This window comes from Polypterus senegalus, chromosome 15, assembly GCF_016835505.1.
Source record: "Polypterus senegalus isolate Bchr_013 chromosome 15, ASM1683550v1, whole genome shotgun sequence".
NCBI classification, from domain to species: domain Eukaryota; kingdom Metazoa; phylum Chordata; class Cladistia; order Polypteriformes; family Polypteridae; genus Polypterus; species Polypterus senegalus.
The window spans coordinates 110,699,780-110,717,184 of record NC_053168.1 but is presented as its reverse complement, the minus strand read 5'-3'; the positions used below and the strand labels follow the sequence as shown (position 1 = coordinate 110,717,184).

The window sequence follows — 17,405 nt, the reverse complement described above, 5'->3', positions numbered from 1 at the left end:
AGGTGTAGCTAAGAGCTTTTTCAGTGAATTTTAAGTCATAGTAAGCCATACTCTAGTGTCCCCCCATGTATATACAGTAGGTGCTGTAAAAGCAGCCTTCCCTATTAATGTAATTTAAAATGTCTACAGTGTGTAGGCCGCCTGTGTCTACACACCTTCAAACTTCTTGACTACTACTGACTACTTCTTGGTAATGCCCATTGGCTCCTCATTAATAGAAAATCAATCCAGTTGGTGATGGCTACGAATTTTAGTTTGGGCTATTTTTAAGTCACTTGCCGTAATTTCAGTTTGTGCGTCTGGGTTCCAACCCGCCAAGGCCTCTGCCTTCGACCACTGCCCAGGTCACATTGCACGTGGCCTCCTATCTCTATTGCAAGTGGTGGAGCACATCGGAGGGATTTAGCACTGTACCCAACTGTGCCCTATGGCAGGCTCGGCTGCCAGGTGCCTCCCACTCCTCCCATGTCTGGCCCTGGTAACCTCCTATCAGGCTGGGTACTCTTTTTAAATGTGTGTATTTGCTTCATTAGAGGGTCCCCCTTAGAGACAGGGTGAGAAGTGCAGACATCCGGGAGAGCCTCGGAGCAGAGCCACTGACCCCCTACGCTGAGAGGAGACAAGTGAAGTGGGTAGGGCATCTGTTATGGATGCCTCTGGGACTCTTTCCTGTGGAAGTTTTACAGGTATGACCAGTTGGGAGGAAACCCCAGTGAAAACTCAAGGCTTACTGGGAACATTATATCTCTTGGATGGCCTGGGAATGACTTGGAACTCCAAAGTATGAGTTGGCAGGTGTTGCTAGGGAAAGAGACGTATGAGCCTCACTGCTGTGACTGTTGCCCCTGAAACCTGGTTTAGGATAAGCAGTAGAAAATGAATAAATGAATGAATTAAGTTTTTAATACAAAGTTGTTATTTCTGAATTGGTAACATGAGCACACAACCATTTTGTTTCCTACTTCTTGCTGCGTGCTTGTGCTCATGGGAACCAACAAGTCTGTAGCTACAATCCCTGTTTTTAGTAATGTAGTTCACCAGCTGTGATGTCAGGCCACTGTCCCTGAGGTCTGAACTATAAGTATTAAAGGAAGGACACAACTTCTCTCTAAAGACAACTTTTCGTGCATTAATTTTAGGGACTTTGAATTTTTCTTGTTTTCATTAGCTTAATTGGCTAATGCCTTTATCTAAGGAGACTTACAACATTTGAGATACAGTTAGTTACATTTCTTTTGTTTTTCCAGTTGGATCACAGGTAGGTGAAGTGACTTGCTCATGGTCATACAGTGTTAGTAGCGGGATTTGAACCCAAACCTCAGGGTTTGACATCCAAAACCTTAACTGCCACAACACACTGTTTAGGCTCTGCCTCTACTTTATGTTTTGTCTTTGGTGCTCTGATGTAAATGGCTTTTGTGCTCTGACTCCTGCTACATGTAACAGTTCTCAAGACCATCTCTTTAAATTCGGCAGTGATGGAGGAGAGGAAAGAGTGTCATGCAGCCTCACTGAAATTGTGAAGCACTGAAATGTGTATGCAAGGTGAGTCTAGATTTAGTGTATATATTTGTGTATAAGTGGAGTCTTTCCAACCCGAAAAATCAATCATAAAATTAGACCCTGACTTATACACACGTTCACAAATATGACACTTAAGTTTTTTTTTCTTCCTGCTTCCTCCAGTCTTGCGCCAGTTTCTCAGATACATCAAATTTTGTTGCAGCAGCACAGTTACCAATTTCTTTCGCCACTTCAACGAGTTTTAATTTAAAACCAACTTCATATTTTCTTCTGATCGAAAGCTCCATCGTAGATAAGGGATGCTCTTACAATAAAGGTGTATGAGGGTGTGAGATGCAAAAAACACAAAATGGTGCAAACGGTTCTTCAGAATAGTTTGGGTATCACCATGTGGTCATGTAGGCACAATACATAGAAATAAAGGCCGTGTGCTCCGTGGTTACTTTCTCAGGTGGGCGTTAGCATATCATAATCTCTTGGACCAATAGCGTGAGTTTTATGCATTTGACTTATATGATCGACATTATAAAGTACCAGAAATTATACTGTAAAATCAAGCCCTGACTTATCTGCGGGAGAACTTAAACATGAGTATATACGATAGTTAAGCATATCACAAAAGTTATCAGCAACGCTGGAGAGAATAAACCTCTGGGATGATATGACTCACAGTCCTTCAGAATAAACAAGGTGTGTCCTAGCCAGCACGACTTGCACACATCGATTTAGATGTCTGAACATCACAGGTGGCCCTCAAATGAGTGTTCTGAGAACAGCTTTAACTGTGCACACTTTTTAAAATATAATTCTAATTATCATGAACTAGAAGAATCAAGTCAATGGAGGTTATGCTTAAACTTTATATCTCACTAGTGAGACCTCATCTGGAGTCCTGTGTGGAGTTGTGGTCTTCATATTACAATAAAAGACATAGCAGCACCAGAGAAAGTCCACAAAAGAGCGACAAGGCTGAGTCCAGGATTAAACCCTGGGATATACTTAACGTTACACGACACATGCACTTGGGGACGCTGCTGCTACACAAGCATTCTACTCACTATACTTGTTCACGTACTTTAAGTAAATCTGGAGGATTCCACCAGGTGGCAGTGTAAGAAATCATCACAGTGAGTAAACAACATCCGATTTTGCTGTGTTGTGAGTTGAGGGAAGAAAGATGTAAAAAATAAAAATTCTTTGCATTCTGATGCTGCTGCAAAGCTGCAAAAAAAAAAAAAAATTGGCAACATCGACACAGAAGATGGAATGTGAGACATTTAAATGTATTGCATCATTGTGATGGGGAATATGAGACGCTTGTATTGCCTATGGAAATAATAGAAGAAGAAAAGCACCATAAAGACATTCACATGTCATCATTTGATTTGCTTCACCGCACTGAGCCATTCACCAAATATCAAAACATGCACATTGATCCTGTTGGAGCTGCAAGCTTGCCGTCACATGCTGATAGTAAAAAATGATGCTGACGTCATATACCAAAACTTGAACACACACCACACTTATATTTTTCCTGGCGCTGCAACTCGTTCACGCATCGCATTAATTTCTTAAATTGTGCTCAGGGGACGCATCAAAAAAATGCTGGGAATGTGTGGCAGCCATGATGTGTGCGCATAAGCGTTTCGAACGTGAAGTATGAACCTACTCTTAGAGGTCTGAGCTATGAGGAGAGACTGAAAGGGGCAAAATATTTAAACAATACTCATTTTAGTCAAAAGGAGATTAAGAAGTGACACGACTGATGTGTTTAAAATTATGAAAGGACTGAGTGTGACGGATTCCAGTTGTTGCTTTGAAATAAATTCTGCAACAAGAGCACAGGGACATGGTAGGAAATTTGTTTAGAACAGTTTTTGCAAATGTAAAACATTTTTTATTCACACAAAAAACCATAGACATGTGGAATAAATTACCAAGTAGTGTGGTGGACAACAGGACTTTAGGGGCCTTCAAATCTTGACTTGACAATCTGTATGCATAAGATGGACAAGATATTTGGGCTGAATGTCCTGTTCTCATCATAATTGCTCATTTTTTTTCAATGTACATTAAACTCATGAGTTGTGAATGCAGCCTTTCACAACAACAACAATGTATTTCTTGGATAAAATCATACAAGGAAAGCCTCATTGGGCTTTAACAGACTTTGTTTTTCGAGAGCCCTCCCCAGCTTTGACTCCCTAAGAAAAAAAGAACAGCTGTCAAAAAACCCTTATAGGGAAAACAGATGGAAGAAATCTTGGGAAAGGCAATTCAAAGAGTGAGATCCCTCTTCCAAGTAGGATAGGTGTGCAATGTGTGTCAAACAATGTGGTAATTACAACACAAAAAAGAGGACACAAGTAATTCTCTTCACAGAGCTAGAAGGCCAATCTATCATGGCCTCCTCAGGAATACAACACAATAGTACAAACTTCTTTGTTCTTGCAAACCTAAGGTCTCAGGTGACACCAAAGCATTCTTGGCTCCTAGCAGTCATTTATATTACACATCATTACAGGTGCTTTCATGCCCCATAACTATCTGCACTGATACTGTATACTGTGTATATATATATATATATATATATATATATATATATATATATATATATATATATATATATATGTGTATATAATATATATATATATATATATATCAAAGTGAGTCAAAGTCAAAGTGAACTTTATTGTCATCTCAACCATATACAAGTATACAGATAGACGAAATTGCGAAGTTCAGGGTCCACATTGTAACAACATGATGTGCAAATAGTAAATTAAAAATAGAATAAAAATGTAAAAATTTTAAGTTAAAACACAAACAAGACAAGACATTGTGCAAAGATAGGACAAAGAAGTAGCAGCAATATTAATGTGTAAGATATGTAATATAATAAATAAATAAATGATAAATAATAGATATAGATAATACAGAAATTATCAGTGTATGATAATAGTTGTTTAAGACGTGTGTAAACAATGACAGGTCAGAATGTTTCACAGCATAAGGATATCAGGAGTGTCAAAATCCTTAAAGGTCAGTATGAGATTTTCAGTTCTTTTTTACATGCACACTCATCTTTGCAGGACAGTGGTTTTCATGTATAAAAGTTCTGTTTTTAGTGGTGGTTGAGGCCGTGTGGAAGGTCCCGGGGGGCAGCCTGGTGTTAAGGAGTCTAACAGCTTGGGGGTAAAACTCTCCTGCAGCCTGGCAGATTTGGCTTTGATGTTGCAGTATCTTCTCTTGGATGGCAGAAGTGGGAAAAGTCCATGTGAGGGGTGTAAGGGGTCCTGCACAATGCTGCAGGCCTTGCGGACACCGCGTTTGTAAAATATGTCCTGTAGTGAAGGGAGAGGCACCCCAATAATGTTCTCTGCTGTCTTCACTATCCTTTGCAGGCGCTTGCGGTTGTATATGTTGCAGTTGCCATACCAGACAGTGATGCAGCTGGTCAGGACACTCTCTATGGTGCCTCTGTAGAACATGGTGAGGATGGAAGGGGGAAGACGTGCTTGCTTCAGCCGCCTCAGGAAGTGTAGTCTCTGCTGGGCTTTCTTGATTAGTGATGAGGTGTTATGTGTCCACGTAAGTTCCTCAGTTAAGTGCACACCGAGGAACTTGGTACTCCTAACAATCTCCACATCTAAACCGTTGATGCTGAGTGGGATGTGGGCAGGACGTGATTTTCTGAAGTCCACGATTATCTCTTTTGTCTTGTCGACATTGAGAGATAGATTGTTGTCTTCACACCATGCGGACAGCCATTTCACCTCATCTCTGTATGCTCTTTCATCATCCCTGCTTATCAGTCCCAGCACTGTCGTATCATCCGCAAACTTGATGATGTGATTGGTGTTGTGCGTAGCTGTGCAGTTGTGAGTCAGCAGGGTGAAGAGCAGTGGACTAAGCACACAGCCCTGCGGTGCTCCAGTGCTCAGTGTGATGATGCTGGAAGTGTTGTGGCCCATCTGAACTGACTGGGGCTCTCTGTCAAGAAGTCCAGGATCCAATTGCAGAGGGTGGTGTTTAGGCCCAACCTGCTCAGTTTTACAACCAGCTTTGGAGGGATGATTGTGTTGAAGGCAGAGCTAAAGTCTATGAATAGCATCCTGACATATGTGTCTTTTTTATCCAGATGTGTCAGGGAGAGGTGAAGGGCAGAGCATATGGCATCCTCCTGTTTGAGCGGTATGCAAACTGAAGAGGGTCAAGGGAGGCAGGAGATTAGTCTTTATGTGTGACATGACTAACCTTTCGAAGCACTTCATTATGATTGGTGTGAGTGCAACTGGTCGGTAGTCATTCAGGCATGTCACTGATGACTTCTTTGGCACTGGTATGATGGTGGTCGACTTGAAGCATGTTGGGACTGACGACTGGCTCAGAGATGTGTTGAAGATGTCTGTGAGGACACCAGCCAGTTGACTTGCACATTCTTTGAGCACAAGACCAGGTATGTTGTCAGGTCCTGCAGCCTTCCGTGGATTGACTCTGGATAGAGTCCTCCTCATATCTGTTATGGAGAAACAGAGTGCTTGGTCAGTTGAGGGAGGTGTTGCTTTTCTCGCAGGCTCTTTGTTCTGTGCCTCAAACCTTGCAAAGAAGTTGTTCAGCTCATCCGGAAGGGAGGCATCACCATCACTGCTGTGTGGATTGGGCTTGTAGTTTGTAATTGCCTGAACACCCTGCCACATACGACGTGTGTCTCTGGTGCTGCTGAATTGTTTGTTGATCTTCTGCGTGTATGCCCAATTAGCTCTCCTTATAGCACGAGACAGGTTGGCTCTGGTCACCCTGAGGGCGGCCTTGTCTCCAGATCTGAAGGCTGCATTTCTGATCTTGAGCAGCTTGTGCACTTTTCTTGTCATCCAGGGCTTTTAGTTGGCTCTTGTGGTAACATCCTTGGTAACAGTAACATCCTCTATGCATTTGGAGATGTAGCCAGTCACTGAGTCTGTGTTATCCTCCAGATTGATGGAGTCACCATCCATAGAAGCCTCTCTGAAAATGTCCCAGTCTGTCAATTCGAAGCAGTCTTGGAGAGCTGAAACCGCACCAACCTGCCACACTCTGATGCTCTTGCGGGCTGGTTTAGTGTGCTTCAGCAGGGACTTGTATGCAGGAACCATAAAAACGCTGATATGATCTCAACAGTCCAGGTGAGGGCGGGGTAGTGCCTTGTAGGTGTCAGCAGCGCTCGTGTAAACATTGTCCAGACAGCTTCCCCCTCTAAATGCAAAGTTCACATTCTGGGAGAATTTTGGGAGAAATGACTTCAAGTTGGCATGATTGAAGTCTCCAGCAATAATGAAAAATGCCTCGGGGTGCGTCGTTTGCAGTTTGCTGATGATCTCGTAGAGTTCCGCTAGCACCAGGTTAGCATTTGCGCTAGGCGGGAGGTAGACGGCCACCACCATCACGCAACTGTATTCCCTCGGCAGGTAGAAAGGCCGACACCTTACTGATAAAACCTCTATCAGTGGGGAACAGTGTCGCGCAACTGAGGCAGCGTTCGTACACCACTCTCTGTTCACATAAACACACAGTCCGCCCCCGCGGGTCTTACCGGACAAAGAGGCGTCTCTGTCCGCTCGGAAGATGGTCAGTCCGTCTAGCTGGATGGCCGAGTCTGCAATGTTTTCCTGGAGCCATGTCTCAATGAAAATAAGATGCAGCAGTCTCTCATTTCCCACTGCTTGGCCCGCTGCAGCTTTATATAATCCAGCTTGTTGTCCCGCGATCGGACGTTCACAAGCAGAATAGACAGTATCGCAGGTCTGGTGGAGTTAGTTTTTAGCCTTGTGGAAACACCGCCGCGTTTACCTCATTTCTGTTTCTGATCTCTGCGCTTGCATTTTTGCCAACTCAGCTTCTCAGGCTGCTGAAGTAAGCAAAGGCTGCGGAGCGTCTCAGTCACCTCACTGGATATTTCGGGGCAGTTTCTTTGGAAACCTAGCAGGATTTGCCGCTCGTAAATGTATGTCTGCGTACTACTATCACTTAAATCTACTTTTTTACTTATACTAGTTAACAAAGAAGAAACAAAGATTAACACTAAACACCGCGGACTCGGGAGCTCTGTAAGCCGCAGCCTGCACGGGCGCCGCCATGATCCACTTTTTTTAAATTTTTAAAATCTTTTTGATTTTATTGATTTTATTAAAATCAAATAACATTCCATACAAATAAATCAAGTTTTACAAAAATAGGCTTGAAACAAATCAACCCCACCCCTGAGAAAGAGAGCTAGGACAGCAGAGTAAAACTTTAAGCTAGTCTAAATAAGTAAAATAGATATACACTAATAAAAGGCAAAGCCCTCACTCACTCACTCACTCACTCACTCATCACTAATTCTCCAACTTCCCGTGTAGGTAGAAGGCTGAAATTTGGCAGGCTCATTCCTTACAGCTTACTTACAAAAGTTGGGCAGGTTTCATTTCGAAATTCTACGCCTAATGGTCATAACTGGAAGGTATTTTTCTCCATTAACTGTAATGGAGTTGAGCTGCAATGACGTGGGGGGGCGGAGTTTCGTGTGACATCATCACGCCTCCCACGTAATCACGTGAACTGACTGTCAACGCAGTGCGTAGAAAACCAGGAAGACCTCCAAAAAGCGCTTAAGAAAACATGCATTATATAATTGAGAAGGCAGCGAAACAATAAGAAGCGGCGAAAGTGACATATACTACCATATTCATGAGTGCTGCTACTCGGAAAAAAGCAAGGTGTAAACCTAAACTTTAAATTAAGTTCATAGACAGGCTACGCTGGCGTTTCACATGCCCACAGGAATGCGGGATACAAGTTTAATGAGAGGACGAGGATATAAACGAGTTTTGATCACTTTGTAACTAAGTTAAAATTGCAGGTGAAGGGGTGTGCTTATGCAAATTCCGAGACACTGTGTTTGTGGGGGATTGACAGTTAAGGCGGGTGGGGAGTCACGTCATCATCACCCCTCCCATTTACCTCATTTTGCTCTGAGCTGAGCTTCGCGGCTAACGCCGTCTTCCGAAGCAACTTCGTCAGACTGCCACCAAATACTCACAGAAAAATCCACAAGTTAATACACACACTGTCTCTAGAGTTTCTTCACACTGAATCCTCCAGGCACTACTTAAAAAAGGTTACATTGACAATCGTGTTGCGTTATTTTAAAATCTTTCCTTTTCTTAGCACAAGCACAGCTGAGAAGCTTCGATGCATGTGCTCCATAACGCGTTAAAAAATAATGCATTTAATCACACTTTGCATTACAAGCAAAGGGAGCTTTTGTCAATGCATGATTTCCTGGTACTGTACACCGATTACATTGATCAGCCCACCCCGATTCATTTTACCCTCGCACCACCTTAGTTTGAGAAGAAGTATGAAAAAATATGAGGTTAACACAGAAAAACAGATCACCAATTCAAGCTTTATGAATAATCGATTCGCCATCAATAATTGTTTTGGTAAAGCCATCCTCCTTCCATTTTATAATTTTTCCGCCACTAGCCATGATTAAATGAACGGTAACAAAGTAAGAGCAAAGCGAAGGTGACTTATTTAGGCAGGAATATATATGACAGCAACACTCATGACAATGTCAATCATGTTACGTTATTATTAAAATGTTTCCTTTTCTTTTTCATTACTTCTTTAACACACTACTTCTCCGCTGCGACGCGGGGATTTTGCTATATATATAATATATGAATGACCTCCAAAGAGCGCTGAGACTTTTGATATCATGAACGTGTGTACAAAAACTGGGGTCTCCTGCCCAGCAAAAGTCGAGCAGCCAGCGCTGCATAGCTAGCTGCCGCCTTTGAGACGCTGACTGCGCTTCTGCCTTAAGTCAAAGTGAGCACTTTTAATTTTTTTCTTCCTCCCCCTGCGCTATAGCCCAGACAAGTGCAAACACGGGACCCCTTTTCTACACCACGGCAAAATAATATTAAGGCGATTCACACTTTCTTTTGCACGTATACGATTATGAGGTCCTCAGCTCGGATTATGAAGATACGCACAGGAGTGAAGGACTGACAGTGCCATCACAGCTGATTAATGGGGACGTCTCACCAGTCTACACAAGACCCACCGCGACTGTCCCCAAAAGGCGTTCATAACGTCAGCGAACACATCTCTCTATACTATATAAAAGAAAAAGGCTATTTTCCTTTCTTTACACCTTTTTTCCTTTTATCCCAAACCAAAGCCTTTCTCTCTTAACACTGCAGAGGACACAAAACTAATTTTCTTTAATTGCCGGTAAGGCACATTACCAGAGGCACAAATTTGAACGTTCACATAGAAAATGTAATTTCTATACCACAGTCGTCGTGTAGCGCCTTTCAAAAGGGATCTACTACCGAGAGATGATCCATATACATTTTAGCTGCTGTTAGTTACTTACCTGTTGTGTTACACAGTCTTTAAAATGTAGTTTACCCGCAACCACTCCAGTAGTGATCAATGTACCTCCATCCATCCATTTTCTAACCCGCTGAATCCGAATACAGGGTCACGGGGGTCTGCTGGAGCCAATCCCAGCCAACACAGGGCACAAGGCAGGAACCAATCCTGGGCAGGGTGCCAACCCACCGCAGCTCAATGTACCTGTACTTCTTAAAACGTTAATGTTTTACTGTTTAATAACTTATAGACTATATTTTATTATTTTTCCCTTGCACTCAGTGACCAAAGCTATACACACACATATAGACACATACATACATACACACATATATATAATTTGTGTGTGTGTATGTATGTGTGTGTATATATGATGTAGATAGGTATGTATATATATATATATATATGTGTGTGTGTGTATGTATGTATGAATGTATGTGTGTGTGTGTGTGTGTGTGTGTATATATGACAGCAGCAATCCAAGCTGTGAGAAAACAGTAAAAAGGAGGCGTGTCAGACGTTGTGGTACATTTTCTGATGCAGCTAGACGAAAATAACTTTGTGACGCTGCCGCCAAATACACAAAACAATTACTTTGACAATCATGTTACATTATTTTTAAAATTTTTCCTTTTCTTTTTCGTACCTTCTTTAACACACTACTTCTCCGCTGCGAAGCGCGGGTATTCTGCTAGTAAATTAATAAATGGATAAAGATAAATGGAGTAAAAGATGGGAGAGAACCTGCTTCCTCAATTTAAAAACTTATTCTAAAATGTTATTGATTAGATCCTGCCAGGTTTTGAAAAGGTTTTGTACAGATCCTCAAAGTGCGAATTCAATTTTTTCCAGTTTCAAATAATATGTAACATCAGTTACTTAACAGAGGTGAGTTAGGATTCTTCTAGTTTAGCAAGATAAGTCTACGTGCCAATAGTGTAGTGAAGGCGATCACAGTTTGTTTGTCCTTCTCCACTTTAAACCCATCTGGAAGAACACCAAACACAGCTGTTAATGGGTTAGGAGAGATTGTGACACCAAGGTTAGGATGTTAATTTGGTGCAGGCTCAAAATATGTGGCCCCGTGAGGCTGGAGCTCGATTGCAGCATTCGCATTTTGGATCTTGCCCTGGAAACATTTTGGACAATTTTAAACAAGAGAGATGCACTCAATTTATAATTTTGAGTTGAATAATTGTATACTTTTTGCATATGGAGCTCGAGTGAATTCTGTGCATTGTTACCTTTCACTCCTTTTCTGAGATGTTGAGTGAGAGATCCTTTTCCCACTGTCCTCTGGGCTCTTTGAAAGGGAGGGACTGTAAAATAGTTTTATATATTACAGAAATGCTGTCTGAGTCCTCAAGACTGATCAATATTTTTTCTGGTATAGAGGGAGGTGGGAGGAGAGGAAAGATGGGCAGGTTCTGTTTAACAAAGTTTCTAATCTGAAGATAGTGAAAGAAATGTGTTGCTGAAAAGTTAAATTTGGAGTGTAGTTGTTTGTAGAATGCGAAGACGTTGTCTATGTAGAGATCTCTAAGTGATTTAATCTCAAATGTTTTCCAGACATTAAAAACTGCATACGTTTGCCAGGGTGGAAAATACTGTATATACTGATATACTGATAAACTGTATATTGTATGACTATATGATATACTGTATATTGACACACTTATTCAGCTGTCTACTTTAAATTTAGTTTTTTTTTTGTTTTTTAAGTGGTCCCTTTAAAGTTTTCATGTTCTCCTTGTGCTTGTGTGTATATTGACAGACTGTAAGATTAACAGCATATCCTACCAGTCCAGTGTTAGTGTGGATGTGCGGCGTGTGACAGACCAGTATACCAAGGCTGATCCCCTTCTTGAAGCAGGTGCTATCAGGATACTCTTTGACCCTCTGGAATCCAAGCTATTAAAGTGGGTGGACTGACTGATTAGCACAAACACTATTTTTACTGGTGCAATGGTTCAGAAACCTCACCTGTCTCCACAAACTTTGCTTTGAAAGACTTCATCCTGCAGGACCTCACTGACGCCATCTAGCGGAATGGTAAAGTCATTTATCCCTGTATTGGAAACAAAAGCAGCTGTAAGAAATGGCTTACTGTACCTGTAAATGGTTGTTCTCATCGGCCAGTTTGCAGAAGTGTTTGCTGTTCATGGCAAAACCATGTATCAAGTGTGATGAAGTTCACATCTTCTCAACAGGTTGATGTTTTATATAAACACCTGCTATGTGTTCTGTTTAAGTGCTAAATGCAGCACAGCCTAATTATTGTGTGTTTCAAATGGCTGCCCGTTGGATTGAATCGTCACTTAGGCTTCATGCAATTGGAAAAGGAAACCTTCATGCACAGTTTTATTTATTGCAAACATAGACATTTTTTTTTGAAATGTCAGCAAAAACCAAAAACACACAGAATGATTTATTAGTTCTTCCCATATTGAAAATGTGCCAGAAGTTTTAATAGTAAACCAAAGCAAATCTGAAGATATCATCATGTTCACAATTTCTTCTTTCATTTCAAGTTTTAGTTTGGGAATAATATTCAAATTGCAGAAATTTTCTATTTTTGGCATGTAAAAAAAAGTTTTTTTAGAATTGCACCACCATGCATAACAGTATTGTTATGCAATTGAAATAAATTGCAGCATTTTTTTGAACTGTAAAGGTGGCACATTGTAGCATGTCCACCAAGGACAAGTCATAAGTCACAAGACCTGTCCATCTGTCACTGCATTCAAACCACCCAGACAGGTGACTCTGAGTCAGCCCCGTTGTGAATGAGTGCTCGTCAATGTGCTTTTTAAAGGGTCCCAACAATTCATATATTTATCCACTTACTTAAGCTGGTTATCTGATTTGAGAATCACAGGGAGTTGGGGCCTATTCAGGTAGCAAGCAGCCTACTCTGGAAGTGGTGGCAGTCCACTGCAGGGCACATGAACACAGATATTGACACCATCTCATATAGGCCAGTTTAGAGACATAACATAACATAACATAACATAACATAACATAACATAAATGTGACGCCCATGATCTCCAAACCCTTGCATGTATCTAGTCCTTGGGCATCTTGTAGTTCATCATAAACCAGGGTGGAAGTAGGAGACATGGCCAAAAAAAAAGAAGGTGTCTGACATACATGTGCATGGGAAACAACTTCAGGGCTCATCTAATGGTAATAACACTCCAAGTCAGGGGTTGAAGCCGTCTCTTAATTCTTTCTCTTTTTTCCCTCTGCACAATGGATGATTGATGGTCAGACCACCTATGATGTCACTTCATCCTCCTGAACCTGCCTCTTTTGCCTCTTTATGAAGAAACCATCTCCACCACCATGATGGCTTCAGTCTATTTTTTGACTCGATTTTGAGAACACCTACTCAAGTTTTTTTTGGTTTCTTTTTTGCTTAAAGCAGTTTTCACGTATTTGGGGGGGGGTGGGGGTTAGGGGTGTCCTTTATGATCTCTGTTTGTATCCTTCTTACAAGTGTTGAACCAAATTAGCTTTATCATCAAGTGGCAAAGATTATTATTTCAAACAGTGCAAGTGTTGCATAAAGCAGAAAAATAATCCAATAATAACCATTATCTTCTTTCCTTCCAAAATGTTCAAGGAATAAAGAACACAAAAAAACTATACATAAAAAAATAAGATAGCCCACCAAACCAATCCCAAAATCTACCTCCATCTTTTACATTTATCTGGGGGTCTTTACTGCAGGCATTGCACTCCCTTCTCTCCTATAGAGCGATTAGAAGGTCACAAGACAAAATGATGAGCTCTCATTTGCAGTGTCATTTTATAATGGTAGCCAATCCACACTGACCCTACTCCAGTCCTTACCATTGGGACCAGGCGTGGCCATACTGACTACTCAGTATTTTGATGGGAACTCTCTATACCTTGGGGTTCAAATTCAGGCACACGTGAATCCACCTTTCAGGTTACTTTCCTGAACTTTTCTATGGCCCTTAACATACATTCATCTTTAGATTCAACTGACATACAGGCTCTCAGCTAATCTGGCACCTTTTGTCTGCAGTGATTCAGTAACGCCAGGATGTCAGCGCTTTACTGTAATTATGTGTGTGACTCTGTAGGTATCCAGGATCTGTGTGTATCTCAAGGACACTTCCGCCTGAAGTGTGTCCATAAACCCAGCTATTTCATGCAGGAGCTCTTTTCTACACCACCTCATATTACTGAAGTAAGTGCACTATAACATTTTATAAAAAGGAAATTAAGGCTATTCATTTTTATACAACCTAAAGCAAACTAAAAATATAATGTGACCCCCTCACAATTATAAGATATAACATAACTTTGTCAAACCCACTAGAACGATGCTTCAGGCTAACCTGGTGCTCTGAGAGTCAGGGTGTTCTCCCTCAGATTGATGTAGGGGATGATCTGGCACAGCTGAGGTTCCTGTTTCTGACTTAGACAAACACCGTTCAGGTTGACCACCATCCAGCTCCGATCATATTTTAGGCCTCTTGGCCCAACTGGCCAGGATGTCACCTATAATAAAAAACAAGTAAAGCTGGGCAAAAGCAGGTCCGTTCATAGACACTTAATTGACCATGTTTGGGCTATGTGAAGAAACCATACAGACAATAACCAGGTCAGAATTCAAACTCAGTCTATAGAACTTTTGTGCTAGACACTCCATCACCTTACCAACAATGGAACAAAATGGAAATCAATAATTAAAATGAAACAAATGTGGAAGTATGTGGGATACAAAATATTTTCTCAAAGTCAATTGGTAACATAGACACTACTGACGAGCAGGTTTTGAAATATGACCAACTGCCAAATCCAAGCAAATGCTATAATCTGGTGGGAAGAAAGCAACTTTATTTCTTATTAAAAAGTTTTTTATGGTGTTCAATGCGGTAAATGAGGGGTTCTGTTGGGTTAAAATAAGATGTTCACATCTCTTTAGAAAAGGTAAGCACAGAACAACAGCTAGTGATGAGCGAAGGACAATGAAACTCACTGTTTCACTTAGCAAAAAAATTAGTGAAAAAGAAATTAAGCTTTGTTTCTGGTGAAATTCAAACTATTGACAGAAGAAGAAAGATGTTTAGTTCTGCCTGGAAGTGTGTTTTTTTTGCATTAATTTAGCTTGTGTAGCATTTAAATACGATCATCAGCAAAAATGAAAATCACTGGAGTTGCCACCAAATGTGTTCTAATAGTACAATCCCCACTTTGTCAAATTATGATGACAATAGTATGGATCACAATCCTAAAGATGCATCAGGGACAGAAAAGAAATTTGAAGCTCCCACCATGTGCTTACATGGGTTTTGACCATTATTCGTTTTTTCTCCCATACTCAAAAGAGGTTGATGTACCTTGGCAGCAACATTCATGTCTCTGGTGACTCTTCCTATGAAGTCAGTAGATGGATTGGGAGAGCATGAGGGGTCATGAGGTTGCTGGCAAGGGGTGTGTGGCACTCCTGATATCTTTGCAAAAGGATGAAGGTCCAAGTCTTTAGAGTCCTGGTGCTTCCTGTTTTGCTATATGGTTGTGAGACATGGATGCTATCTAGTGACCTGAGATGAAGACTCGACTCTTTCAATACTGTGTCTCTTCAGAGAACTTTGGGCAAACCGCTGGTTTGACTTTGTGTCGAACAAATGGTTGCTTACAGAGTTCTGAATGAGACACATTACCTGCATTGTGAGGGGGCATCAGTTATGGCACAATGGCCATGTGGTGCGATTCCCCAAGATTGATCTGGCTCTCAGGATCCTAATAATTGAGGACCCGAGTGGCTAAACCAGGCCAAGGGGACACCCAAGTAATACCTGGTTGCCGCAGATAGATGTTCAATCTGGAGGGTGGAACTGGAACGCTTGTTTGCCTGGGGAGTTGCCAACCAGGATCCCGAGCTGTTTTGTAGGGTGGTGGGTGCGGTAATGGACTGTACCAGTTCATTCTTCCCAACTTGACCTGAGGTGATTCAAAAGATGTGTAGGTTGATTGAAAACTCTATTTTGACCTTCTGGGGTGTATGTATATCAGGTTTTGTTGATAGTCGAGTCTGATTTTGTATTTCTTTACTCACCTCAGCTGTCTCATCCTTGTTTATCTGTTGGTTTTGACATACTACATCATGCTCAGTGACTCTTGTACAATACACACCCCTTTATGCCAGGTATTGCCAGAATAGGCTCTTGATTCTCTCAACCTTGAACTGGATTTGATAAATTATTGGAGCATATTGCAGCATCATGTAACCCTACTTTGGAATAATCAGGATTAATGCATAATGAATGAAGATCTTTAAAAGTATCCACACTGCCATAATCAGGTATCATGTAATGAGAACATTTATGAGAATGGAAAATAATGAAAACCTAGAGTCCATGTTTAGGGTGGGAATGGCTCCTTAGTTCCTGAATGTAGTGCAGAAAGTGGGTAGTTTGGGATAAGCCTTTTACAGTAATCTAATTTCCGTTTATGAATGCTGGTCCCTTGGTAATCATTGCATCTGATCAAGCTTTTGATTAGCCTTCATTACCAGTTTAACAAATACAGTAAGACCCCCTGTATTCACAGGGATATTGTCCATGTCCCAGTGAGTGAAATCTGCAAATAATACTGAACCCTATATCGGTCAATCTCAATCAGTTTTACTTTCATGAAAAACCCCACATATATGGAATCCATGGATACTAAAGAAGCATTGATCATATATGAAAAGTGAGGTTGGGTTCAGGTGTGACGCTGAGCTGGGGGCGGACTACTTGGCGGAGACTGGGTCAAGTAGACCCTTTGCTCTTGCCCCTTGAGGCTCAGTAATGATCTTTCAATGGAAAACTTGTTATAACGTTAACTTCTTCTACACTCAGGTTTCTTCATCTTCTAGGGCTCCACCAGCGACCATGGCTGGAGCGATCTGAGGATCTGACTAAACTTTCCAATTGTTAGTAGTGACAGGTGGTGTGTAGAAACGGCAGGGACTTAATGACTGCAAGCTCATGACCTGCACCTAGTGGGGATATCTCAGTCATGGGGAACAATTGCAAGCCCCAGCTCCAATTAGAAATGGGGTTCAACGGCTTACCCATGATGGGTAGACACATGTTGACCCATTCAATGCAATGCATGAGCAGCTCCTAGAGACCTAAGGGCATCACCGACCTGTTACTGCTGGTGCGTATTAGGCCTCTCAGAAGTTTTTCTTCCCTACTGTGTATGGCTGTGAATAGAAATGAGTAGAAAGCAAGTGTCACAAAATGGTTACACTTTTGTAGATGTGGACAAATGAATCCTCAGGTAATGGATCGCAGATAGTGTACTGTATTCTTTCAATGAAGGAAGGCATGAATACAAAGCAGGTTGATTTGATATCTCACAGCACATACAAGACAGTAGAACACATTTGCATTTGCTTGCATGTTTTCTGCCACAATCCGGTGATAATGAAGATTGGTTCATT

The 17,405-nt window shown here is 41.4% G+C and overlaps 1 protein-coding gene across 1 annotated transcript in view; it reads right to left on the bottom strand.

Moving 5' to 3' along the window:
- LOC120515516 (molybdenum cofactor sulfurase-like) overlaps nucleotides 1-17,405 on the bottom strand; it is a 265,356-nt gene that overhangs the window by 14,721 nt on the left and 233,230 nt on the right. The window contains exons 8-9 of the mRNA XM_039736577.1: nucleotides 14,305-14,467; nucleotides 11,917-12,001 (exon numbers count right to left, since the gene is read on the bottom strand). Of these exons, the coding sequence (XP_039592511.1) occupies nucleotides 11,917-12,001; nucleotides 14,305-14,467 (248 nt within the window). The remainder of the gene's footprint in view (nucleotides 1-11,916; nucleotides 12,002-14,304; nucleotides 14,468-17,405) is intronic.